Genomic DNA, 26,426 nt, shown 5'->3' on the forward strand with positions numbered 1-26,426 from the left:
CTAAATGACGGCTGCACACCAGATCCAAGGAAGGAAATATCAGGACTACTTTTTGTCCCCCCTCCCACCCCTGGGATGCCATCCCAAAACACACCGAGGCAGCAGTTTTAAGCAGAGGGGTTTGCATCTCACCAGCCACTTCCAAGGAAGAGACCAGAGTTCTTTACTCCCCTGGAATAGAGGTCACTACATATCAAACGTTTAATTAAATCTGCATTCATGTGGATACAGGAAAAGGCAACGGGCTGGATCCACAGTAACTCTACCATTGAAATCGACAAGTTCTCAAATAAAGTCGTGGCTACGACATGACTCGTTGATTTCAATTCAACCTAATTTCAACTGACCAAGTCTGGATGTATCCCAAGAACTGCATAGATATATACATAAATTGTTTTCAGCTCATGCACACATGTTGCAAAAACATATTAGAAGATGCGTTCTGCATTCTCTGGCAGGAGGAAGCACCGCTTAAGATGGCGTCTGCCACCCCTAGTTTAGGTACCTGTATTGAAAATAACTTACAATGTGAAAAGAAGCTGTTGATTGGTTCATTGGGGGCACCTTTGCAGTCAACCCAAATGTGTTCTCAGCCTGCTGAGCTGCTACACCAAGGACAGCCAATATGATGTGTCTCCCCCCCCGCCCAGGTGCTGTTGGACTCCAATTCCCATCAGCCCTGGTTACTCCAACCAATGGTCAGGGATGATGGGAGCTGGCCCCCTCCAGATATCTCTGTGCCTCACGCTGCAGCCCATGCCTTTCTGAACAATCCCAGTCTACACACCTCAGCCTTCCTCTTGTGAACACAACCCACATAAGAAATACAGGTTTCTGCTACCACACAGGCCTCCCGCTGCAGGTAAGCAAAGAGTGATGGACTCAGCATCTTTTGCTGTTTTAATTTTCACAGTCATAATTACATGAGAGGAGGGGAACAAAACAAAAGAAATACATCCCAACAGAAACTAGTTTAGCTTCACAACCAGTAAACCGTGTCAGACTAATGCTCCCCCGGAAGCAGCAGCCTTTTGTCTTCGGGTCCCCAGACATACAAGGCGAACCGCCAAGGGACTGGTGGGCGAAAGGCTGGGGGTCCGCTCTCAACAGGACCTCCAGATATTCCTGGGGCCCTGACTGAGTGAGCCCACCTGGCTCAGCTCGAGGGGAGGAAACCTGAGAGGGTGTACACCCGCAGGCCGGGCCGCTGGTTCCTCACGTGATGCCAGAGGTAGCGGGACAGGCGCCGGAAGCTGGCTCCGCACGGGCAGCTGAAGTGGGCGGGGCGAGGGTGGCAGGAGCCGTGCCTGGCGAGGCCCGTGTGCCCTTTGAGGGACTTCCCACAGGCTGCGCAGATGAAGAGGGCTTCCTCCAGGTGCTGCAGCTGGTGCCTCAGGAGGTGCAGCAGGCCACGGAAGGAAGTCCCGCATTCGCACAGGAAGCCCCGCCCTCGGCGCCGGGGCCACTTCTGGTGGGCACGGAGCTGGGACACCCGGCTGTAGCGTGCCCCGCAATCGGGGCACCGGAATCCCCACGTAGTCCTCCTCCGTCTGGCCGGCTTCTGAACCCTTCTTCTGCGGGAGGCCCGCCGCCTGTGGCTGCTGAGAGGGCGGCCCACCGCCGCCATCTTGGGGCCTCTCGAGTCAGGGTCCACCTCCACCACAATGAAGTCCTCCTCTGCCGCTGCCACCACTTCGGCACCGTAGGCCTCTGGCCCAGCCCTCCCATTTGCCTCCCACGGCTCAGAGGCCACAGGGATGCCACCGCCCATGTCGTACTCCAGGTCCAAGACCTCGGGGTGGTCCCCCCCGGACGTGCCGGGGAGCAGGCGGACAACCACGGAGCCTTTGGGGGAAAGGTTGGCGGTCGCCGGGGGTGATGGCTGCTTGTTTTGTTGACACGGGTTTGGCACGTACCCCGAGAACTGCACGGTGGCAGCCTGGGGCTGTTCCCAACCACCGTTCCCGTCGCAGGCCGGATCTGTGCTGTCCAAGGTCAATGCGTTCCCGTACGGGACAGTTATAAACTGAGACTCTTGGTGCAAAGGGACCAGGTGGAGGGTGGCCAAGTCCACAGACGAAAGGTGAGGGTCTGGGTCCAGATACAGCGTAGATGCACCTTCCGAGGTCTTAATGATCACCTGCTGCATGGGGCTGGCCTCCGCTTGGCCGTCCATGACGGCCCCCTGCTCATCTGCCTGGAGCAGCACAGTCCGGAGGAGCGTGCAAGGGTTCTGGGAGACCCAGCCGGTGGCATGGGCGGCTTGGTCCTTATTGACTCCGCCCAACTGCAGGGAGCTCAGGCTCACCGGAGAGTCCAAAATGGCTGCCTGCTCCTCGGCTCGGAGGAAAAGAGGCCGGAGGGCGTTGACGTTCCCCTGCCCGTCGAAGAGGGTGGCCTGCACCTCCGCCTCGTCGCCGTCCAGGATGATGATCTGGTTGTCAGCGTTCATGACCGCCGGCTGGAACAGGCCCCCCGCCACCTGGCCTTCCAAGATGGCCTCCTGCTTCTGCCACGGCTGCAGCAGGGCCACGCCGATGTCCCCGTCCAAGATGGCCACCGAATGCCCCGGGTGGGCGGGACCAAGCAGGCCCTCTGTGGGCGGAGCACTGGCAGCCGGCAGCTTCCTCTGGTGCTTGGAGGATTTGCGCTTGCCCGCCTTCTGGGTCCGGGGCACCTGGAGCCTCTTCGGCTGCCCCGGAGTCTCCTGCGCAGCCGGCAGGCCGGACGCGCCTTTTGCTCCCAGCTGCGTTTCGGCGGGCTTGTAAACATAGGCGGCTTGGGAGGCGGGGGAAGTGGAGGAGGAGGAAGAAGAGGAGGAGCGCCTGCACCCCTTCCTGTGGCAGACCTTGATGCCCTTCCGCACCAGCTTCAGGTGCCACTTGGTGTGCCGGGCAAAGTGCTCTGGGTGCAGGAACCGCTTGCCGCACTCCAGGCAGCGCAGCTTGCGGGGCGGGGAGCGTGCCCGGGGTGGTGGCGCCGCGGGCTTCTGCAGCTCCTCTTGGGCATGGTCCTTGAGGTGCTGGGCGTAGTGCCACTCTTCCATGAAGACCTGCAGGCACTTCTGGCACTGGTGAGCACCGAACGCCGGGCTCCCGGGGGCAGCGGGAAGGCTGGGGCGCAGCGGGCAGGGGTACAAAGGAGGTATCCATTTCGCGGAAGTGGCCGACCGGGCGGAGGGGGAGGCTGGCAGGCGCTGAGCCGGGAGGCGCTGAGCAGGCCGGGCCGGGCGCCGGGCGGGGAGGTAGAAGGTGAAATAGGCCTCCCCGTCATCATCGCTGCTGGAGGCGTCCAGGGTTTCCCAGGAGAGACAGTTCTTGGCGTTTTCCTGGTGGTGGAAGGAGAAAGAGAGATGTTAACACCAGACACCAATCCTGCTTACAGACGTAGGCTTTGTTTGGAAAAATAGGACGTTATTTGGAATGAGCTGATACAGGGGATCAAAGCTTCAATCGGGAATGGGACATATATAGGCTGTATTTAAAAGAACACTGTAATCATTTGAGTTCTTTGGCAGGCTTTCATTAACTCTTGCAACGTTACAAAGACGGTGGGTATTTTGGAGGACCATATTGGGGAAGAACTATAATACGCAGTTGATTTAGACATATAAAGAGCCCCACGGGGGGGCAGGGAGGGAAGTCGTAAGATTCGGAAGAATCTTGTTTGGTTTTAAATTTTAAATGTGGTAAATGTGAAATTTATTTTGTAAAATTAATAAAAGTTATTTCAAAACAATAAATAAATGGAATGAGTTGATACAGAACGTAGCAGGCTATTAACATCTACATATGCTTAGGATAATAACACTACAGTGGTACCTCGGGTTACATATGCTTCAGGCTACATACACTTCAGGTTACAGACTCCACTAACCCAGAAATAGTGCTTCAGGTTAAGAACTTTGCTTCAGGATAAGAACAGAAATCGTGCTCCGGCGGCGTGGCAGCAGCAGGAGGCCCCATTAGCTAAAGTGGTGCTTCAGGTTAAGAACAGTTTCAGGTTAAGAATGGACCTCCGGAACGAATTAAGTACTTAACCAAGGTACCACTGTACATCAATTTATACAGGGTGAGTTTTTTAAAAGAGGCCCCGTGGAACATGTGTACTCTATCCACGGGGCCTCTTTTAAAGGACTCACCCTGTATAACAGTGGTGTCCAAATTTTTTTCAAAGAGGGCCAGATTTGAAGTGAAGTTGTTGAGCTTTTTTTTAGGGTTGACGTTTTTGAGCTTTTTTTAAGGATTGAGGTTGTTGAGGTTTTCTTTTAGGATTTTACCCCAGGAAATAAGCTGCCACAGGGGCCAGATTAAACCAACCGGCGGGCCCCCAAAACGGACTTTGGTCATGCCTACTGTATAATAATAATTAATAATAATTTTTATTTATACCCCGCCCTCCCCAGCCAAGGCCGGGCTCATTCTGATAAGAATGCATGGGAGTATATTACATTGCATTTTTGTGTGTATATTTATTTTCCCTTATACACACCTTCGTTCTTTCCCCCCTCTCACTTCTACCCCTTTTTTCTCCATCACTTTATTCCTTTATAATTGAAATACTTTCAATAAAAAACAACACCACACCAGACACCATTAAGCATCACATGCTACGGACACGTTTGTGCGCACGTCACAATTCCAAATTTGGGGTGGTGGGAGGAGGAAGGGAACAGAAGACAAGTATTGGGCATTTCTCAATCCACTCAGCATTTCTTGATCTACTCAGGACTCTCTATTTTAAGTTTCTAGCCTTATGGTTGCAAAATGCAAGGCTTGGCGGACTCTTGGGACACCAAGAGTAATTTTGTCGGATGGGATTTCTGGCAGCTCTGGGTCACTTGCTTTTCTGTTCTAAAACAACATCCCCAAGTGGTCAAACAACAACAAAATCATAGATCAAAATATAATCATCCAAAAAAAGTCAAACCAGTCAAAAGTCAAATAAAAGAAGCAGAAAAAGGAGAAAGAACTAACCCAAACCAAACATGTTTTCAAGTAATGGAATGTGATTAGAAAATGAATGTGAGAAATTGGTGAGTTAGAATCCCAAGCCTATGTCTGAGTTCCTTGACAGAAAAGCATCTTGACCCCATGGGCTCTCCTGCCTAGTTTTAGTAAGTCGTGGGGAAAAGCGAGGCTTCTGCTGAAGCCCGGAGAATGCCAAAAGGTTTGTATGGAGCTTATGATATCCACCTCTCAGGATTTATACTGCAATCCTATGCATCTGTGGCCATCCAGATGCTGTTGGACCCCAGCTCCTGTCTGCAGAAGCCCTTATGAGCAAAGGCCAGGGATTTGGAATCCAACATCTGGAGGGCCACATGTTCCCCATTTCATCTCTAAAAGGTTTGGGACTGAGAACACTGTCTAGTTCAAACAATTGCTGAACGATACACGAGCCCATCACCTTGCTGAAGCTAAGCAGGTCTGGGATGGATCAAGGCCTGGATGGGAGACCTCAGTTCCATCGATGGAAGAAAGGTGGGGTGTCAATGTATGTAAATAAATACAATAAACTATTTCCCCCTGAGAGTGGACTACGGCCTTGCTCTGCACACACTTCTGAAGGAGAGCAAGATAAAAACAAATAGGGTGAATCCAGCTGTATCCAAAGTTAGTTGCATTAATTTCCATGGGTATAAGTTAGTCCTGCCCATTACTTTCAGTGGGCCTACTCTGAGCGAAGCCAACAGTGGACTCAACCCAATATTATTTAGTAGTGATATGCTTGTTTCTCAAACAAATCAAAGGTTTATTCTTGACAATCCTAAGAAGAATGACTGTGCAAAGCAAACCCATGTTATCCCCATGTAAAAGGTTAAAGACAGTGACTTGCATTTAAGGCTACTGCTCAAGTTCATTGTGGGGCAGGGATCTGCATCATGGGACTTCCAGCTCTCTGCTCATGCTCTTCACCACTATAAGCAACAAGGCTTAATTTAGGGTAATGGGGATTATTTAAAAACCAGAATATTTTTACTAGTAAAGTCATACCTCGTGTAATGTTTGCTTCACATTGTGGCTTTTTGGGTTACAAACACGGCAAAAGCTGAAGTGTTTACTTCTGGGTTCGCCACGCACGCATGCGCAGGAGCAACCTGCGCACTTCGCACATGCACAGAAGCGCTCTACTGCGCTTCACACACACGCAGTAGCGGCGCTCTACTTACAGCCTTTTCAGGGTGCGAACAGCACCCCAAAACGGATCGCGTTTGTAAGTAGAGGTACCACTGTATACTTGATGCTCCATGTAACCTTCTGGATTAGTGTAAACAGCTGGCAAACACACAAAATTTAGACAAAATGCAATATTGGGGTGAGTGGGATAGTACAGAGAAGAGTACAGAACCCCAGGTACCCCCTGCCTCTCATATGACCCTCATAAGCCACACATTGGTGTAGATCTATAAAGATGAAGCAATTCAGGTTTCCCCACACCACAGGGAGAAGAGCTGAGACCCTGTTGCATACCAAGTGCAGAGGCAGTTCATCCAGAGACCCATCTTCTGTCAGTTCAATTTCAGCTCCAACATCCATCCCTGCCAAGTCCATAGCGCCCTGAAATGAAGAGAAACATCTTGAACGATCTTTACGTTCTCCTGAGAAATCAGAATTCACAACTGCGGGCCGTGTCATATGGGAAACTGACGCACCCCAGACAACAAAATGGGCTAACCTGCTGTGGGACAGTGGGGAAAGGAGGACAGAAAAGATGACCCTGTGATCAATTCCAGTCGGGCCCATTGGGCAAGACTGAAAGAGGGACCCAGGAGTCCTGGATCTAGGGAGCCCCTGATGCCACCAAGGCCACAAGCTCCCATACCAAGCAGTAGCAGCTGCTGCAGCTCCACTATTGGGCTGTAGAAAAAAATCACCATCCCTCTTTTCCAAATAACTTTTGTTCCTGAGCAAAACATGCAAGCTCCACCAATGGCAGAGTTGCCATTTTTTGGCGATTCAACAGCCACTCCTTGACATCTCATAGCACTATCTGGCTCCCAGTCTCCCTGCTGCACAAGCCCTTACGCCAGCCTTTACAAACTTTGTGCCCCCTCCAGTTGCTTTGGGCTACAACTCCCAGTCCCATCAGATGGGTGTTGTAGCACAAAACATCCGGAGGGAGCATCAGGTTGGGCAAGGATGCCTTGCACTCAAATGGAAACAGAGCCATGCACATTTTAGGGAAGGGCCACAGCTCACTGGTAGAGTATTTGCATGAAGGCTCAATCCCTGGCAGCTCCAAGGAGGGACCCTGGAGAGTCACTGCCAGTCAGTGTAGATTGGTACTGGTCTCAGTGGCCCACAAGCTTTTTCCAGGTGGTCTATGGCTCATCTGCTAAAATGCAATTAAAAACCATGCAGCGTCTGGCACAGCATGTTACAACTGCTACAGCAAGCAGGAAAATCATTAAGCAGTCCGCCAAGACCCTCTGCAATTTTCAAGTGGTTGGTGGGGCGGAGGAGAGATATTTAGGAAGCACCAGTGCAGCAGGAGCTAGTTGGACTTATGGCCTGACCCACTAGAAGGCAGCTGCTCCTGTTCCTAACCTAGGAGTTCTGATTACGTGTCTTGAACAGCAGATCTGGCTGCCATTCCCACAATTAAAGCTCAGGAACTGCAGTTCACAAGCGTAACCCTGCAAAAACAAGGAGGAGGCTGAATCCAGACTGTGGACCAGAGGGAGGTCACAGGACCACCTAGCTCCTGCTGGGACAGCTGTATGAAGGTGTGCAGCACTAGATGGGCTCCTATTTGCGGTAATGGCGCAGAGATCCTGGCCATGTGCTGCAGCTTTTTTTGGGGGGGGGGGGGAACATAACAGCACACCATCAGTTGATAAAGCAGTGCGCATGCCACACAAAACGGAAATTGAGGCCGCCCATCCCTCCTTTAGCTCCACTGGGACCAGCAGAATGAATGGCAGAGACCTCCACCCTGGCAGACAGAGCCAACTAATCCTCTAGCTTTGTCCCCCTCCTCCTCCCTGCTGAGAGGGCAACTCTGAGTCTGGGGAGGAGCAGGAAGCTGGCGGCCAGTGATTCCCCTTGGACTAGCAGTAAGTAGGAAGGCATGCAGCTGGGGGAGGCTGGAGTTGGTGGGGCAGCGCCCCATTTGAGCAGCCTCTGCTGCGAATCAACTCCTCTTCTGCGTTTTATACAGAAGGGGCGAATCCAGGCCAGTTCCCCTTCCAAGCCCCGCCTGGCATCTAGCCGCGGGCATTTCTTCTCTCCCTTGCAGGGATCGGGTCCCTGCTGGCTGCGGGCGCGCCCCCTTCCCCCGGGCTGCAAACTTGCCTCCTTTTGCTCCAGTTCGACCTTACCAAGGCGTGTCCCGCAGGCCTCGCCGCTGCTCCGGGCCAGCCCAGCAGACCCTCCCGCATGGTGCTCGGAGGGCGGCGCCCCGGGGCATCCGCAAGAGCCCGCGCTCCGGGGAGAGCCCGCCGCACGCGACCTGCTGCACCGCGGCCGCTGCTCTTCCTACTGCGGCCGCCGCCTCCCCTTTTGCAAAGCGCACGGCGACCGGCCGGAAACGAGCCCGGAGATTGCTGGGGAGGTGGGGGTGGCGACGGCGCAGAGGCTGCTGGGAGTTGTAGTCTTTCGATTCCTTTTCCCCTTAACACTCCCTGCCAAGCGCTTTCGGGTGACCTGCGGAACTCCCCGCCCCGTGCTCCGTCCCTCAGCTTAATGGCGCCGCAGGCTCGCCTGGGACTCACCACCCTTCGTGGTCACGGGGACCTTTCCCCCCCTGCAAGGATGCTTCAAAGCCCGTGGGAGCTGAAAAGCACTCTGCACATGCTCTGGAAGGACTTGTAGAGTTGGAAGGGACCGCGAAGATCGTGCAGACCAACCCGCTGCGAGGCAGGAATCTTTTGCCCAACGTGGGCCTCGAAACCACGACCCTGAGTCTCATGCTGTGAACAAATTTCTTGGATGGGGCAGAGTCAAAGACACTCTGCACATGCTCCAAGACACCCTTTTGGGACTGGTATTACCTATTCCAACTCTTGAGCCCGAGCAAGGCTTCCGGGGGCGGTCTTTTGTTTTTCAAGGAACCGCAGCGCTGATCGTTATTTGGCTTTACGAAGCTGCGGTCGTTTCGGATTGAGGGAATGAAGGCTGTGAGAACAAAGCGAGCCTAACGTGGGTAAGGCTGCTGCGAGTTTGGATCCTAGTTGGCTGGTCTTGTTTTCAGTCTCCACAGAATAATTCTTCCAGGAGCGGTTTTTTGCTGCCGGTGTAGAATTGTGACACCCCCCTCCCCAAAGGGGGCTCAAGGAGATGCTTGTGTGCCTTTTGTGAAATTCCACATTTGATTTGGATTTAGCTTAGATCGATTTAAACGGGGATTCAAGCAAATGCAAGAAGAAAAAAAGTTTTTAAAGTGAAGACATGATTGACCTGACGCAGCCTTTAGCTCAGTGGGCCCGCCTACTCCAGAATAAACGAGTTTATTGCACTGAATGCTGTATTGAATTAGGCAGCCAGGGGCTATTTTTTGCTTTTTTTGGCTACACACTTCTACTTATTTTTATGATCTTATTTATTAACACCACCAAAATACTCCCCCTGTGGCAAGTTCTAGTTAATAGCTGGGGGAAAGTTTTGTGTTGTAGTAGTAGTAATAATAATAATAAGAGTAATAATAATAATAATCTGCTCCAACCATTACACGCCACTACCATTCCAGGTGGGAAGCCCCGCCTACCCCATTCGCCCTGCCTGGCCTTTAGCCTCGCTCTGGTTTCACGCCCCGCCCCCGGAATGAGATCCATCTACGCGTGTTCTGTCGGCTTCTGACGCATGCGTACAAATGAAACTACTTCCGCAACGCTAGGCAAACGAAAGGCTCCGAAGGCAGCGCTGCAATGCACACACTTGCCGCAGACTGAGCATGCGTCAATCCAAAGCCAACGGCGCTCACCCGTCCCCGGAGCGAGAAATGACGCCCAGCGCATGCGCGTTGGCTCAAGCAACGGTGGCCGATGAGGTCCGCAACCCTGCTACCTTCCGAGATGCGCTGATTCGCAGGACCGCATTCCAACCGGCATTCAACGAGGTGTTATCGCCGCCTAAGGCTACCTTCTGCCTCAAGGGACGCTTGGAGGATCTCTTTCCTGCGTAAGCGGGGCTGCTGGATTTTACCGCTCCGCCGCACAGGTATTTCTCTGGGACGGAGTGGGTAGTGCCGGGTTTTGCCCTAGTATCCATCCGCTACACGTTAAAATGAGTTTGCGGTATCCATCCGCTGGTGGTTGGATCTTATTTTTCTCTATATCCCTCCGCTGTATACTGCATTAGTGACGTTAAACCGAATTATACGAGTGTATCCTTCCGCCAATTAATATAGTCCCTTTGCTTGCCCACCCCCACCCCCCGCCCAGAACAACAACCTATGGTTAGACCTTGCGTAGAAGCTATGACTTCCGACCTGGAAACTTTCCCTGTAAATGGAGGTGGTTAAATTAGTAAGTCGTGAGACACTCTGCACATGCTCAGAAGCATTATCATTTTCATGTGCCTCCCATGCTCCATTTGTACTCTTATTTATTTATTTTTAAGCAAGGCATGTTTACTTTGCTCTTTTTCCCCCACAAGCTTCTCTTTATTTGCATGGAAACTTTAAGCGGACTAAATCCGTTCCTCTCCCTCCAGGTTGCTAACCCATCTCCATATTGTTCTCTGCGGCTGCCTGTTGAGGTGCTTAATGCACAGCTGTAATGAGCACTGCAGGGTTGGTTTCTCATGTTTGAAACGAGATCCGGGAAAGCTGCTTTACATTGGCTGTGTTCAGACATTGCAAAAATAAAAAGCAACAACAAACCATGGTTTACTGTGACAATAACAAGCCTCCCCTCCCCTCAGGCTGGTATAGCCCTTGTTTATCTCCCAGCGTGGACATAAAGAAGCTTATGCTTCATGTTTTGATCATCCACATCATGCCATATTGTCCACGTTAAGCTCAGCAATGGTGTGTTTGAAACAAAGTCACTTCACACTGCGGCTTAGGGAACTAGCTTGAGTTTCAGCAAACCATAGTGACCTCTACATATTTTAGGCTGCAACTGACATCACACCCAGTGCTCATGGGAGTTGTAGTCCAGAACATCTGGAGGGCATAAGGTTGGGAAGGATTAAACATAGTTTGGACGTAATGCTGAAGCCAAAACTGGTTAATCAAAACTAGAAGCAAAATTTTTTTGTGGCTATCCCTGGGAGGGAGGCTAGGTTTATTCCAGTCATGCTTACTCATGGCTTAGCTTTATTGTGTTATCTGGATGCAGCCATTGAGTCAGATGAGTGTTTAATCTAGGCCAGTAACCTTAAAGTAATTTGCTGATCTAGGTCCCACTTTTGATCCCAAACTTCAACACAGTGCCATGTTCAACACTCCCTTCCTTTGCACCTGGTCACCTTAAAGTGCAAGCAGGGCCCTTATATTTTTAATAGTTGCATGAAGGAGGGAATTTTGATAGGTACAGAGGAGGAAATGTTGCGCCTACTGGAATGTATACAACACAGCTCTTTAAACATCGAGGAACGTTTACAGACATTTATATGCCGATCTTCAGTGAAGCTTCCAGTGGTTTGCAAAACCAAAGAAAAATTCTGAAATCGAAACAAAGTGCAATAAAATTACAGCATGCTAAATGCATTAGAAATCCTAAGAGAATGGAAATGCTTTTGCATGGCATCCAAAAGATAACAGTATTGGCACTAGGTAGGCCTTGGTGAAGAAGGGAATTGCACAGGTAGGACACCACCCCTGAAAATCCTTACCTTGAATGACTGGGGGCACTTGTAGAGAGCCTGCAGGTATCCCTTTAGTACAAGGACAGGTTTGTTACAGGAGTAAGGCTTCCTTCAGCTTTGGCATCTTATCACCCTACCCCTGTACACATCTGCTTCTGTTTCACAGCATTGTAGAATCATAGAATTTTGGATTTGGAAGGGATCCTAAGGGTCATCTAGTCCAACCCCCTGCAATGCAGGAATCTCAACAAGATCATCCGTGGCAGGTGGCCATCTAGCCTCTGCTTAAAAACCTCCCATGAAGGAGAGTCCACAACCTCCTGAGGGAGATCATTCCATTGTCAAACAGCTTTTGCTGTCAGAAAGTTCTTCCTGTTTTTAGTCAAAATTTTCTTTCTTGAATTCATTGGTTCGGGTCCTAGCCTTACAAAAAAACAAAACAGCACCTTTAAAAAGCAACAACAGTGGTCCAACTCACCCAATGGTGAAGGCAAATGATCCAGCCCAGCCCTGAGTGGCAGCTGTTGTTCTAAAGTCCTTAGGTAGGGTCTTACCTAGTCCTGCCTTCATGTTTGGTTAATTCTGACATAGATGGAACCTGAGACTGTTCCGCATCCTCTTGCTGAGCTGTGAGCCCACCTTGAAGCAGGTTTCAGGGCCTGAGGCCTTTGAGTTACGGCCCAAATTCCTGTATCTCAAGAGGTATGGATTGTGCCTTGGGAAAGGAATGGGTAGGTCTGCAGTTGAAACTCAGTCGACTGGACTTTAGAGGCAAGGGAAGAATATTCGATTCCAAATTGTACTTCTGTTCTGGTTTTCATGACCGATAGTTTAGAGAGGAAAAAGCAATTCCCACCCCCTGTTGGTTTTTGGAGTATTCTTAATAGTGCATATTTGGGCTTTGCACATGCTGCTTCTCAACATTCAGTCACACCCCAGCGTGACGAAGAAACAACTCAGTGAAGGGTTGTTCAGGTATGGTAGGTATAGTCAAATCCAACCCTCAAAGGCTTCTCAGTATCACCCTTGATCTATAAATGGACGCTTTCCATACACATATTTTACACCTCAGCCACGTTCTCCCAAGCTGAGACCCCAGGCAAAGGACTCATGATCACAATGTAAATAGCAAGAGAGGCCTCGTCAGAGCCCTTTCCCTTTGTTATATTCCTCTGCTCTTTGCTTGCATCTTTCTGACCCTTCACCAAAACCTGCTGGTTGAGTGTCTCTTAGCATCCTTGCGGAAACAGGTGACAGCTGCTGTTTATGTACTCAGACAAAAGTTTGTTTCCCAGATATTACTATTATTTATTCAGCTTCTTGTTTTTCCTCCTCCCAGGTCCTGCTTCCACATGTCCGAGTCAGGGCACAGCCAGCCTGGGCTGTACGAGCGCCGTCGCCGCTGGAACCGTGACAAGGAGCTGGGTCACCAGAGCCTGTCTGGGCCGGGCCGGGATCGTGACTACGTCCCCTGGGATCGCGAGCGAGACCGGCGGGTAATTTCCACGCTTTGCCTGCGGTGGGAATAAGGTGAGGGAGCAACGTGGGGCTCCAAGTTCACCCTGTTCTACTCCTTGTAGGACCCAGTGGATGAGCCGGTGGGAACCGTGATGCAGAAGACACCCATCATCCTGGCCAAGCCACCTGCAGAAAGGGTAGGTTGGGAGACAAAATGCCAGCACGCTGTGGCCTGATGGGCCTTAGTCCCCTGCTCGATCCCATGGTTGCCCTCCGAAGAGGCCAGTAAGAGCTCCTGTGGCTGCTCTGGCTTGCTCCTGAGCAACAGCCTTGCCATTCAAAGCTTAGCTGAAGTTATTGACGCTGTCGGTCATTGACAGTTGATATATAATAGAAAGCTTAGAGGTTAGCAGCTAGGGCTGGGCTATTGTTGAGCTTATCATTTATTTATTTTTCATTTATGCCCTTCAGCCAAACATCACAGGGCAGTGGGTGGGTATGTAGGGGCCATTGTTGCTGTTGTTTTTTGTGTCTTCATTTTAGATTTTGTGATGTGGAAATAGTTTTGTGTTTTTTAATGTTTTATTTGTTGTTTACTTTTGTTCGTTGCAGTTACATATTTCCCCCCTGTTGTCAGTCGCCTTCAGCATGCTTTGAACTGTGCAGAGGTGGGGTGCATATAAAATTATGTACTCTGATCCACTTCCTCGAGAGGAGTATTCTATGGACTTCTTAGCTGCCAATTCTTTCTTTCCTTACCTCTCTGTTTGAAAAGGGATTGGGGAGAGAGAGAGATTCCCTCTTCTTTTAATTTCATCTTCTCTGTGTGCATTTCCTTTTTAGAAGTTATATAGGGTGAGGTGGAGGAACAAGGAATCTGGAGTGTAGACACTCACAAGAGGAGGGACTCCTCTTTTCCACCCTGGCTGTTTTATATAGCACAGAGGTCGGGGGGGGTCACATGCCCAGCTCTGGGAAGGAGGCAGTGTTGCATTTCAGCCAATGAGGCTGTGCTCCCGTTTCTGGCCGAGAGAGATGTTGGATTTCGGCCTCTGTGTCCTCAGCCTCTGTGTCCTCACAGTCCAAGGGGACCCCAACCCCCACTCCTGCTCCAGCGCCTGCCGCCGCCCCGGCCATAGAGAAGCCCATTGTGCTGATGAAGTCACGGGAGGAAGGCAAAGGTCCCGCGGGGACAACGGAGACGTCCGCTCAGCCCCCCGCTGCTGTCGCCAAGGTGGAGAAGGAGGGCCAGCGCCCCACGCAGCCGGTCTACCAGATCCAGAATCGGGGCATGGGCTCAACCGCACCCAGCAGCGTCATGGACCGTAAGTCACGAGAGATGGCAACTTCCGGAGGTGTAGCCTCATTGGCCTGTTCCGGACTAAAACAATATAGAGACTTTGGGTGCTGCAAAGGCCAGCTGTGATTAGGAGAGAAGGGGCATGGAGGAAGTATTAGGGCCCAATGCATTGTCTACACACTGCATCAAATACAGTGGCACCTTGGTTTAAGAATAGCTTAGTTTATGAACAACTTGGATTAAGAACGCTGCAAACCCGGAAGTAGGTGTTTTGGTTTGTGAACTTTGCCTTGGAATAGGAACATGTTTCACTTCCTGTTGAGGGTTGTTGAGGGTTGTTTCATTTGTAAATTGAGTCCCCTGTTCCTGTGGGAAAGCACGCCTTGGTTTAAGAACGCCTTGATTTAAGAACGGACTTCTGGAACGGATTAAGTTCGTAAACCAAGGTACCACTGTAAAATTAACCAGTCTAAGGCCCTGATTTGTAATAAACTCCCATGAGAGACAGAGTGCTAAGAAGCACCCCTGCCAGTCAGGTATGCAAAGCATCTCTTTCACTTCTCAGTGTAAGCTTCTAGTCTACTGTGTCACCGGGCCTCGTGAAGTGTGCTTTGGTGAATTGGCCAACATAAATGAATACAGTGGTACCTTGGTTCTCAAACTTAATCCATTCCAGAAGTCCGTTTGACTTCCGAAATGTTTGAAAACCAAGGCACAGCTTCTGATTGGTGCAGGCTCCCCGGGAACAATAGCCGACAGCCGCATTGGATGTTCGGCTTCCGAAAAATGTTCAGAAACTGGAACACTTACTTCCGGGTTTTTGGCATTTGAGTACCAAGGCGTTTGAGAACCAAGGTACCACTGTACATCCAGCACTTTGTGTGGCCACCCAAAATAAAGGCACCAGCTTCAACCTGAGAGTGTGACAACGCAATCCGATGCACATCTGTTCAAAACTATAAGTCCCATTGAGTTCATTGGGGGTTAATCTGAGGTAAGCGTGTAAAGGATTGAGTCCTGAGTTAAGATGCCTAGATAAGCCCTCGCACAACAATGGACTGACACTCTGGAATCGCCAGCAACTCAGAAAGTTGCACCATTTCTGACTTGGTGTCCATTCCGTTTGCTTTGCTGTAGGATGGTGGTGGGGCTCTGGGCAGCGTGTTCCCTCCTCTCCCAAGTCACTGTTGCCCATTCTTTTGCCCGGTCTGCACATTTGCCCAGACGAGTTGCCACTTTTCGTTGCTTGCATACTCGAAAGGGGGCAACTGAGCAAGCAATGATAGGAGGAGGAAGAGCGGCAGGACCAGGAAACTCTGGAGGGTGGCAGCAGGTACTGTGGGCCTCAGCAGATGCACAGTTATGTCTGTCCCTGATACTGGCCCTGTACTTACCGAGCAAAGGGAGCTCCAACCTTTGTGAAGTGCTGTTAAATGGGAAGTCCCACGCATTGTGCTAGGCACCAACGGAGAAATCTTGCACGTATCCTGTCTTGGGTGTATGTGCTGTGCCTTCACTTTTAATCTGGCGGTGGGGTGGTTCCTAGGTGTAAAAAGTTTGGGGAACACTGTGCTAGTCCCTGTGACTGTGGGGACGACGACGACTTGGAATTGTATGAGAATGTCTGGCGAAAGTTCAAACAAGAAGTAGGGCAGAGCAGAACTTGGGAAAATCAGACTCGCTTTATGAAATGCCATTGCTGTTCCTAGAAAGAGCTGCAATATTTAATGGGGAGTAAATGGGACTTTTGAAAGCTGTTAATGATCACTGCCCATATTTTGCTTATGGGTTATTGGAATGACTTCACTGGAATGCGTTGTTTTGTTCCGTTAGGCCATTCTCACTTTTTTATAAGCTGTCTGGCAACCTTTATTTATTTTTGCATTAAACAACTACTCAATTAAATAAATAATGATGCACTTAACCTTTATGTGGGACTTATCACCTGGCCCCTGTTGACCTCTGACCCTCTTGCCATTCCAGCTGTGGTTGGCCAGGCCAAGCTGCTAGCCCCGGAGAAGATGAAACACAGCATCAAGCTGGTGGATGACCAAATGAACTGGTGTGACAGCGCCATTGAGGTACTGTGAAAGTCCAGGGACTTCCTACTGGCCATCTTTCATCTGCACCCCTTCCTCTTCCTGCAGCTTTCCTGCGCTCCCCCAGTAATCGCACTTTATAATTGCTCGGCACTTGTTCTGTGATCAAGTATGCCTGCACTGGGGATGGGTTATTTCCCTGGAAACATTTCTCCGCACTGAGAAACGATGGTAACAATACCTAGATAATCCCACTCTTTAAAACTCCTGTGATTTCTGTCCTAGCTGGTTATGTTTTACAAGTGTTTCCCCCCCTCTGTCCCACATTAGTATCTCCTGGACCAAACGGATGTGCTGGTGGTTGGGGTGCTGGGACTGCAGGGCACAGGCAAATCCATGGTGATGTCACTGCTGTCCGCCAACCAGCCTGAAGAGGATCAAAGGTAATTTGGGGGCTTGGCTCAGGGGAACCGTTAACCATAACTGCAGAGTCAGGCTGTTTAATGGAAAGGGTTGGATGATGAAGGGTTGGAAGTTGATGAAGGGTTGGAAGTTGAGAGAATGAATTGCATAGAATAAGGAAAGTAGTTGGGGAGACTTCCTCTGCTGGGAGATCCTCTTAGCTGTTTAGGGGGTAGGGTGCCTGAAGATGCAGGGCAATGCATCTTGGGCATGCTGCAAGTAAAGCTTTGAAGATTATTGCCTTGTGATTTTGATGGACTGGAGACATTACTTGATGTAGCGGTACTAGAAGCCTTAAGCCAAATAACTGGCTGGTTCAAGTCAATATGTAACATTCATCCTCCACCTCCCCTTAATGGTTTTTATCCCCTATCTCCTCTGCCCTTAAGTCTCCTTCATCTGTTTCTCATTTGTGTACTTAGAATCTTTCCTTCAACCACCTTGCTTCTGAGATTTCTGCCCCTTAGATTCTCTACATCCCAGAATCTCTTTCCAGCCCTAAGCTTGCCTTGTCGCAACCGCCATCAGTTTATTCATTGCCTTCTACACAATCATCTCAACGTGATACACAGTCATGACAGTAAAAAACAGTTAAAACACAGCCTCATGAATCTGCTCCTGTCCCCAGTATCTAAATAAGATTATAATCCCTGCTAAACTGGCAGCTTTTCTTTCCCTCACACTGACATGTGTGGCATCAGACGTTTTCTCATCTTTTTTCTTTAAGCACTAGGAATGATTGAACATTCCATGCCTTTGCTCAGCCAGTCAGTGATCAGTCTTCACTGCGACAAGCAGAATTCAATATAGATTTATCAACTCTGCTTTGTCTTTCCTGCCAATCCTTTCTTCCAGAACCTATGTGTTCCGCACTCAGAGCCAGGAGATCAAGGAGCGTGGGGGCAACCAGACCAGCGGCATCGACTTCTTCATCACCCAGGAGCGTATCATCTTCCTTGACACTCAGGTCTCTGCTTTGGTCATCTTTCTGCAATTGCCTCCGACTGTCTTTGGAGAATTCTCCATGCAGCTTCCAGTAGACCCTGGATGGGTTTAAATGCCAGACCTCCATTGCCTTGCCACAAACACATCTGGTGAAAGATCTATTTGTTTTTGTTTTGAGATTGAAGCTTATTTGATCAAGGCAGCTGATCTTTAAGGCAGTTTATAATGCTTCTGTTCCACAAGACATCTGTTCCCAGAGTGTGGGAGAGCAGGACAGAGCAGCAAGTCCTGTCTGGAGAGCAGAAAGTGATCCATTGGGTTTGTTAGATGGGATACAAGAAAGGAGAGGTTGGAGCTATGTGAGTACCAAATTTGTTGAGCATCTAGTTGAGTGAAGAAAGACAAAACGAGTAAGAATATAAATTGGTCACATTCTCAGTTCACAGGATATAATGTTTCATCCATGAGTTGTTGAGAAGGAGGTAGCATCGTTCAGTAGGAAAACCTAGTGCCCTAGGAAAGGCCTAGCTTTAGCTAAGAAACAAGGACTGACAACAGGGTATCCTCAGGTTAGAAACTACGGTGAACAAAACCCTCCAAAGGCTTTTTCCTTTCTCTCTCCCTCTCTGTAGCCCATTCTCAGTCCCTCCATTCTAGACCACTTGATCAACAATGACCGCAAGCTGCCTCCGGAGTACAATCTGCCACATACCTACGTTGAGATGCAGGTAGGGATCATTTGTATGTGTCAGGTGATGGTGGCGGATGTGGGTGTAGGGAATAAGCTGCAGAATCTTCACCTCTGGCAGATGATGGGGGTGAATCTCCGTATAGAGACAGGTAGCTCCCTGTCCCGTTGGTCCTCACAGTGCTAAGGCATAAGTGAAAGCAAAGCTGGAGAAATGGGGAATTCCTGCCCTTTTCAAGCCAGCTTCCTGGCTCAGTTCTGTTATCTTCTGTAATCTTTAGAATATAACTCAACCTCAACTCTTTTTTCACTGGCCTTGTCCCTTCAATAAACTCATCTGACCCCATATAATGCCAAAGGATGTTTCCCACCAAAAGTGCAGCTGGTTTTGAAGCATGGCGCTTTCAGCACAGGAGCAAAGGTGTCCTTTGGCCTGCTTTCTTGAGAGCATGCTCAGATCAAAACCTTGTACCCTGAGGTCCCAAGCCCTGACCCGTCTCCTACTCACATCTGCTTTCCTTCCAGTCCCTCCAGATTGCTGCTTTCCTCTTCACTGTCTGCCATGTGGTCATCGTGGTACAAGACTGGTTTACTGATCTGAGCCTGTACAGGTGAGACATGCTAGTCACACAGCCGTAGGAAACAAAAGAGTCAAACCAAAGGCCCTAGGCCAGGCTTCCTCAAACTCTGCCCTCCAGAAGTTTTGAGACTACAGTTCCCATCATCCCTGACCACTGGTCCTTCTAGCTAGGGATCATGGGAGTTGTAGGCCAAAAACATCTGGAGGGCCGAGTTTGAGGAAGCCTGCCCTAGTGCCCCAGGGTCAGAAGTTAAGCCCCTTCGTTTTCCTGCTGCCTAAGCAAGAGGGCTGGGCATAATCTTTCCCTTCAAACCTGAACCTGAATTCTACATTTGGGTAGCATGCAACTTGTTCCCACAAGTGGTGGATTTTGCTACCTCTATAATTTAATACAAATAAGGTGTAATTTATTTTGTGTCTGGGATACTGCAGAGAGGTGCCAGATATACCGGATGCTGAAGATATGACCCTCTGAGCACTGGGAACTTTACTCAGTCCCTAAGATTTCATTGGCATTGGATTTAGGTGCCCCTTAACTGGAGATTACTAGACAAAACATAGGACCTCATGTTCTTTATATATGCTGTTACCCGTAAGTTAAGGGAATTGAAAGATTTCAGATATGCACTTGGAAGTCCTCATTTTGTTTCCTCAGCTCTGAAGTTGTGCAGGTATATTTCAAAATTCAGAGATTTCGAAAGCTAAATTGCAGGGTTGATCTTGAGAGAAATTCGCAGTCTTGAGATTGGATTTTTTCTTTTGGTGACTCTCCTGTTTGTTGGTACTTAAAATCCTTGAGAAACACCCAGTATTTCCGAAAAGTCAGTATTTTGCGCTATATATTTTGAAGCGGTCTTGACAAGAGGAAAAAATGTTTGTTTTGTATTGTAAGTTCTGAGTGTATGTCTGATTGTGATGGGCTGGTTGGGTTTGATCCATTTCAGACAGTACAGGGCTATCTATTTCTGTGGGTACTAACTGGCCATCTTAATGCCAACCAGTAGGTGCTAGCCCAGTATCTCTGGATGAAGGAAAAAGAAAAATGCCTCTTTCACCTTCATGCTTCTATTGCCATCTTTAAAGCTGCCCCAGCTATTTGTGCTCTCAGAATTGGCAACAGCAAAAAATAAAAAATGGCTGGTAGCAGAAAGAACCTGCCGTATTTCCATTCTCCACCAGAGGTTGGACAAGGTCTATTCAGACAATGCTTCATCTTACTTATTCTTTGCAAAATATTATTCCTAGTCTTCAACTGCAAGTGGCTTTTTGTTGCAGGTTTTTGCAGACAGCTGAGATGGTAAAGCCCTCTACCCCGTCTCCCAGTCATGAATCCAGCGGCTCCTCTGGCTCGGATGAGGGCACAGAATACTACCCTCACATTGGTATGAAACAGCATAAGGACGTCTTTATTGGGCTGGATAAGTGGCCTGTCCCACCCTCACCCCAGGATCCTGTCTCCAAGAGTGATTGCATCTGGCAGGGTCCTGTGATGGCCTACAGTCGACACCTGCTCAAAGGGCCTCCCTAGAGAAAGATAAAATTATATCTGGGTACTCCCAATGAGAGCAGCAGCTGGTGGCCAGGCACAGCAGCAGTTCTAATTTTCCACCAGACCCCCAATTCAAGGCACTGTGGAAGTTTAAGTGGCTTCCTGCCATTTGGTGCTGCTTGGATCGCTACCAATGTCCCACCAATAAAGGGAGAAGACCACCAGAGAACCCTTTTTCCTGGGGCCTCATGACACCTGGAGCTGGCAGTGGGGTAGAAAGCAAAGGATGGTGGGGGGTGGAGGCAGAGACCCAAGGGGCTAGAGATGGTGAGAACAAGGGGTAAAGCAGAAAGAGGCCACCAACGGCATCTTAGTTGGTGTTTCCTCGTTTCCCCAGCTCTTCTCTTGAAACACAGCTGAGGTTCCCCAAGCTGCAAGCTGGATCCTAGATTTTGTGTTTGTGCAGCATCCTGGTAGACATGGCAAAATAATGCCCACAGCAGTTAACAGCTGCCAAGTCAGAAATCTGAAGAGATGACAACTCTTCATTTGAGCGCCACAATTGGATGAAGTTCTGGCTTAGGGTCGGGTGGCCCTATCTCTTCTTGTTTAGATTTCAGCAATGGGGACAGGCACATTTAGGACACCTGTAAACCCCCCCCCCTCTCTCTCTCTCCCCTAGTTTTTCTCCAGAACAAAGCCAAGAGGGAGAACTTCTGCCCCCGGAACCTGAAGCAGATGCACCTGGTTATTGACAAGATTATGATGCACTCTCACCTGAAATATAAAGGTAATGTGCCTCTTTGCAATGTATTTGAAAGGCCAGATTGTGGAGCTTAAAATAGCTAGAAGATGAAGCCTGCCGAAGGAGGCAATGTAGAGACTTGGGCTTTCTCATACATACCAAATACAGCAGGTTGCTGACCCAGTGGGCCAGCAGGCAGCACTGACTTCCTGGCTGCCACCTCTTAAGCCCCCCAAACCCAGAAAATCGTTTTTCCTGTTATCTCAAGAAAGTTGTCTGCTTAACCGCACTGTTTCTTTCCCCCAGGCACCCTCTCCATGCTGGAATGCAACATATTTCCTGGCCTTCCTCAAAGTTACCTGGACTCAGAGGTCAACCTGTTCTTGCTGCCATTTATGGACAGCGATTCGGATGATGCTCTGCCCAGGGCAGGTGAGTAGCTGGAGCTGTGTCTCCAGCCCTTTTGCTTGGCATTTAAACAGGTAGAAGGGCTGAAGCCCCCGCTGCCTTCTACCTCTGGGCAGCTTCCTCTGCCAACTGGTCCCCAACATAATTGAATCCACATTTAATATTTAGCTCACCATGTGAGCAGGTAAGGGATGCATGCTGAGTGACTCAAGAGAGCAGAGCTGGTGCTCAGCAGCCATTTCTGGCATTTTGATTCATTATGAGTTTGTATCAAATGGCATTGTTTGCTGAACTCGTTTTCTTCTTTATTTATACACTGCCATGCTTTAGATATGATTACAGTGATCGCAATGTCTGCTGATTTTTTAATATTGCTACTGCGAGCCACCTGGAGCACAGCGTGTTGTTTAAAAAGGTGGATACAAATACTAAATCAAAACTGAAAAAGAGAAGCAATGCACAACATCGGTCCCACATCAGCCTTGGAAATCCTGTCACCTGCCTACCATTTTCTTTTTCATATGAATTAGTTGCAGGTGGCTCCTGGGTTTAAGAGGGGATGGGGATGGCAACAGACTTAGCCCTTTCGTGTGCTCAGAATCCTTCCCTTCCAGCAATCTGCCAAGTTCTCTCAAAAAAAGAGCTTAACTGGATGCGGTGGTATTCCACTTTTACTCAGAGTAAACCCATTGCAATTGATCATGACTATGTTAGGTCTGTTAATTTCCGTGGGTCTACTCTGGGTAACTTGGGATGCGGGTGGCACTGTGGTCTAAACCACGGAGCCTAGGGCTTGCCGATCGGAAGGTCAGTGGTTTAAATCCCTGCAACGGGATGAGCTCCCGTTGCTCGGTCCCTGCTCCTGCCAACCTAGTAGTTCAAAAGCACATCAAAGTGCAAGTAGATAAAAAAGTACCGCTCCAGCGGGAAGGTAAACTGCGTTTCTGTGCGCTGCTCTGGTTTCACCAGAAGCGGCTCAGTCATACTGGCCACATGACCTGGAAAAACTGACTGCGTACAAACGCCGGCTCCCTCGGCCTCTAAAGCGAGATGAGCACCGCAACCCCAGAGTCATTTGCGACTGGACTTAACTGTCAGGGGTCCTTTACCTTTACTTTTACTCTGGGTAGAAGATAGGCTTTTACTAGAAGAACAGTTGGGGTGGGGAAACTGCAGGAAGGGAAGGCTTTAAGAGCACATTTCACTGCCTGCCCTGTTTAGCCAAAATAGCAGAATTATGTTGCATTAGTGATTTAGGTTTCTGCATGGATTGCGTATAGTTCTGCCCTGATATGATGAATTGCAGCAACCCTGGAGCACAGAGCAAAATCCATCCATTGAATTTCTCCCTGCTGCTCCAAATAACACTGCAACCTGCACCCCCAGTGTACTGGGCTGGTGGGGGGTGTGGATTGTGTGAAGGTGTCCCTCCATCCACCGTGTGCCTGTGAAGTTGGTGCCAGTTTAGTTTAATCCACTGAAAGCCCCTAAACAGGGTGTTCCACGAGGGGCTGAGCCAGCCCAGGATCTCCTGGGCCGGTGCAGCAGTTTGCCTGCCCTTTCAACCCAGCCAGATGCGGGTGATGGCCCCATCACGGCTTGAACTGCCACCTCAGTTACACCAGGTAACAAATCGCTTGCTTTTTCCTCCTAGGATCAGTTTTTTTTATTATTTGATAGGTTTTTTTCTCTCTCTCTCATTACAATTCCTTTTGGAAAAGGGCTGTTTACATTCTGGTGAAAGCTCCAGATGCCCCAACGGATGGAGTAACCCGCCTGTCTTCCTTTCCTTTGCAGCCCCTGGGAGCGGCCCCCTCTTCTCCCTGCTGCCTGGGTACAAGGGGCACCCCAGTTTCCAGTCTTTGATTGCCAAGCTTCGGAGCCAGATTATGTCTATGTCCCGGCCTCAGCTCTCCCACACCATCCTGACCGAAAAGAACTGGTAAGAGAGAGAGAGAGAGAGATTTTGGTGTTTGAAGTAGCATAGGAGAATAACTTAAGAGGGGTCTTAACTTGGGGGGTTGCAAGGCCCATTGAGCATCTGATCAGCCATCCATTCTCGTCAGGCAAGTCGCTCTCCCCACTAATGATTTTATGTAATTAAATAACGTTCCAGCTTCCCCATCTGGCAAAGTATGCTTCTGCTTTCAAAAGCTCATGTCACAATAAAGCTTCATATTGAAGGTGCTAGGCTCCCTTTTGAGTTGAGCGAGTTAATGTGTCATCACTTCATGTGCTGGCAGATGCCTGCCTTCCAGGAAGCATGGCAAATACGGTGCCTTTTGCACCACCCTGCCTTGGCTGGTTTCAGACAATGACCCCAGAGCTGAGCATCTTGTTAATAATTTCCTTTGACCCAAGGTCGCCCAGCTGAGCCTGTTACATAGGGGAGGAAGGCATATTTTGCATCTCTGTGATGTCCACACCAAGAAAGGTGATACAGACCACAATCACATTACCAGCCTTCTGGTCCCCATTCTCTTATCTTAAAACAATATTTTCTTTCTTAAAACAATTTTTCTTGTCACAAAACCTTAAGCTTATTGCAAAGTTATAAAAGCTCGAAACAACCGGCTCCTATCACAAGCAGTAAAACCACACTTCTAACAAAGCCATAAACGTGTTGTAAATTACTAATTGCTCCCAATTAGCAAGAAAAGTTTGTTTTCACAGAGATAGGAACCTGTGCATCAGACTCTTTAACTGGCAATTCTGAGATGCGTATACTGGACATTTTGTGATGTCTAAAAGTACCGGTATGTTATTCTGAAGACCCGCTCAGAACAGAGCAAAAATTGCTGTATAAGATGTACATCGTACTTTGAAGTGGCTCCATCTTAACCTTTTCATGTGATTTAAGAGGATTTTAAACCTAGGGGTGTGAGAGTCAGGAATGCCTCTACTATAAACGCAATGTGAGTTTCACTGCATAATGAAAGCTGCCTCACTCCTGGGAGCGTGCATACTCTCAGTCTGTTGTGCACTATATAGATCATCCTCAGGAGATGCAAGAGGTAAATTTGCCATAGTAAATGGAGTTGCGGGCAGCTGGCTAGCGTTGTGAGCCACAGTGCATTTTAGAGGGGCCCCAGTCACCCTTACGTAGGAGTGAAAAGCCTGCCCTTCTCCTGTTCTGGTATGCCAGAGAAAGGGCTGCCAAATTTCCTTTGCATGCAGGCCCACTGCACAAGTGGATTTCAGTTGTAAAATCTGCCTTTGAAGATGCACATTTTGTATATTAAAGCAAGTTTCTAGCTCTCCTGCACACAGAAATTTAGAAATAGGATGTGGCTGACAAAAACTTGAAAACCTGAGTTTTGTCTGTGTCAGGCATGGATTCTCTTTTCTTTCTTTCTTTCTTTCTTTCTTTCTTTCTTTCTTTCTTTCTTTCTTTCTTTCTTTCTTTCTTTCTTTCCATGCCTCGGTTTTCTGGGGTTTTTGTCTCTTTCCAGTGTGCTCATTCTCCCTTGTAACTTGCTTCCAAAAAAATTAACACAAACACATTATATATATATATATATATCTGTATCTGCCAGTTGAAAGTAGAAATAAATAATATACGTATGCGGATTAACTTGCCATAACATAATTGGTATTGTGAGGCTATTGTGGAACAGAGCAGATAACTCAGTAGGACCCAGTTTGCCTCAGGGCTGAAGCTGACTGCCATGTCCCTTTCCCTCTCCCCGGCAGGTTCCACTATGCAGCTCGCATCTGGGATGGTGTGAAGAAATCCTCTGCTCTCTCCGAGTACAGCCGCCTGCTGGCCTGAGTGTGACATCCTCGCATTGGTAGCTGCCAAATAGCAGCCAGGCTCCCCCCCCCCCCCCCGAGCTGGGTGGGCCAGGGCATCTGAGCCGGCGTCCAGAGGCACAAAGCGACGTGTGTCTCCCAGAGAGGGAGCTGTAGGGGGTGGGCACTAGCCCTCCTTCAGTGATGCTATGCAAGGAGCAGAAACGCAGGATTGGTGTGGTGTCCCTACTGGGCCGCCCAGCATGGGTCTTGCTCCATGTCTCTTAGGGCTCCGATTCCCACCTACATGCAAAGACGGGAGAGCTCTGCATGTCTTCTCATGGGCTGCGACTCCCTCCAGAAAGCAGAAGCCAGTGTAGGAGTTATGACAAGAACCACCAGTAACCTCCTCCTACCCTTCTAAGCAGGAAAAATAATATCTCTGCAATATTGCAGTGGTGGGTCAGGGCAAAGGTCAGTGGGGAGCGAGAGTTGTTGCTTTGTATATGTTGAGATAGTACTTCCCTGTAGTTGAGTGTTGCTCATAACCTTCCATTTTGAGGGACTTGGACCCCAGCGCATCTCCCCCTCCTCAAGTCTCTGCCCCTTTCCTCGATCCAAGCCTAGCTTTCTTGTTCCTGCAGCAATGTGAGTTAAGAGTAACTTCCCTTTGGGGAATATGACATTCTTGTTTAATAAATTGTTTGTGCCGTTTCACCTTGTGTGTGGCTTTCCCGCCCAAAAAACTCCGGACTGCCTCCTTTGTTAACAGTATCTCTAGTGTGGATATGCACAGATGCCTATATGTTGAGCATAGCCTGGCCTAT

General features: G+C 49.1%; 2 protein-coding genes across 7 annotated transcripts; one reads left to right on the top strand and one right to left on the bottom strand.

Annotated features, from left to right (window-relative positions):
- Positions 1 to 882: 882 nt before the first annotated feature.
- LOC309375117 (uncharacterized protein) lies at positions 883 to 10,141 on the bottom strand. Of its 4 annotated transcripts, none has more exons than XM_081920586.1 (3): positions 10,008 to 10,141; positions 6,474 to 6,560; positions 883 to 3,328 (listed from the first exon to the last, which is right to left on the bottom strand). In XM_081920586.1, the coding sequence occupies exons 2-3, from the start codon at positions 6,552 to 6,554 to the stop codon at positions 1,157 to 1,159; spliced, it is 2,253 nt and encodes a 750-aa protein (XP_081776712.1). In that variant the 5' UTR covers positions 6,555 to 6,560; positions 10,008 to 10,141; the 3' UTR covers positions 883 to 1,156. The 4 variants fall into 4 exon arrangements, with proteins under 4 accessions (XP_081776712.1, XP_081776711.1, XP_081776710.1 ...); XM_081920585.1 differs by having other exon boundaries at positions 9,925 to 10,043; XM_081920584.1 differs by lacking the exon at positions 10,008 to 10,141 and adding an exon at positions 8,324 to 8,673.
- SMG9 (SMG9 nonsense mediated mRNA decay factor) lies at positions 9,985 to 26,316 on the top strand. Of its 3 annotated transcripts, none has more exons than XM_081920714.1 (14): positions 9,985 to 10,160; positions 13,093 to 13,249; positions 13,334 to 13,408; positions 14,293 to 14,536; positions 16,495 to 16,592; positions 16,881 to 16,993; positions 17,868 to 17,979; positions 18,590 to 18,685; positions 19,171 to 19,256; positions 20,501 to 20,607; positions 21,397 to 21,504; positions 21,766 to 21,891; positions 23,665 to 23,809; positions 25,561 to 26,316. In XM_081920714.1, the coding sequence occupies exons 2-14, from the start codon at positions 13,106 to 13,108 to the stop codon at positions 25,637 to 25,639; spliced, it is 1,533 nt and encodes a 510-aa protein (XP_081776840.1). In that variant the 5' UTR covers positions 9,985 to 10,160; positions 13,093 to 13,105; the 3' UTR covers positions 25,640 to 26,316. The 3 variants fall into 3 exon arrangements, with proteins under 3 accessions (XP_081776840.1, XP_081776841.1, XP_081776842.1); XM_081920715.1 differs by lacking the exon at positions 9,985 to 10,160 and adding an exon at positions 10,370 to 10,468; XM_081920716.1 differs by lacking the exon at positions 9,985 to 10,160 and having other exon boundaries at positions 13,186 to 13,249; positions 14,276 to 14,536.
- Positions 26,317 to 26,426: the final 110 nt, after the last annotated feature.

This window comes from Podarcis melisellensis (assembly GCF_964234715.1).
Source record: "Podarcis melisellensis genome assembly, chromosome: 8".
Classification (NCBI taxonomy): Eukaryota; Metazoa; Chordata; class Lepidosauria; order Squamata; family Lacertidae; genus Podarcis; species Podarcis melisellensis.

Excerpts from the sequence above, each read along its gene's own strand:
- SMG9 (XM_081920714.1), top strand. The coding sequence starts at position 13,106 with ATGTCCGAGTCAGGGCACAGCCAGCCTGGGCTGTACGAGCGCCGTCGC. Across the intron at positions 13,409-14,292 it reads CCAAGCCACCTGCAGAAAGG|TCCAAGGGGACCCCAACCCC; the intron begins GTAGGTTGGGAG and ends GTGTCCTCACAG. Across the intron at positions 14,537-16,494 it reads ACCCAGCAGCGTCATGGACC|CTGTGGTTGGCCAGGCCAAG; the intron begins GTAAGTCACGAG and ends TTGCCATTCCAG.
- LOC309375117 (XM_081920584.1), bottom strand. The coding sequence starts at position 8,383 with ATGCGGGAGGGTCTGCTGGGCTGGCCCGGAGCAGCGGCGAGGCCTGCG. Across the intron at positions 6,561-8,323 it reads GGCCTGCGGGACACGCCTTG|GGCGCTATGGACTTGGCAGG; the intron begins GTAAGGTCGAAC and ends TCTTCATTTCAG. Across the intron at positions 3,329-6,473 it reads ATGAACTGCCTCTGCACTTG|GAAAACGCCAAGAACTGTCT; the intron begins GTATGCAACAGG and ends TTCCACCACCAG.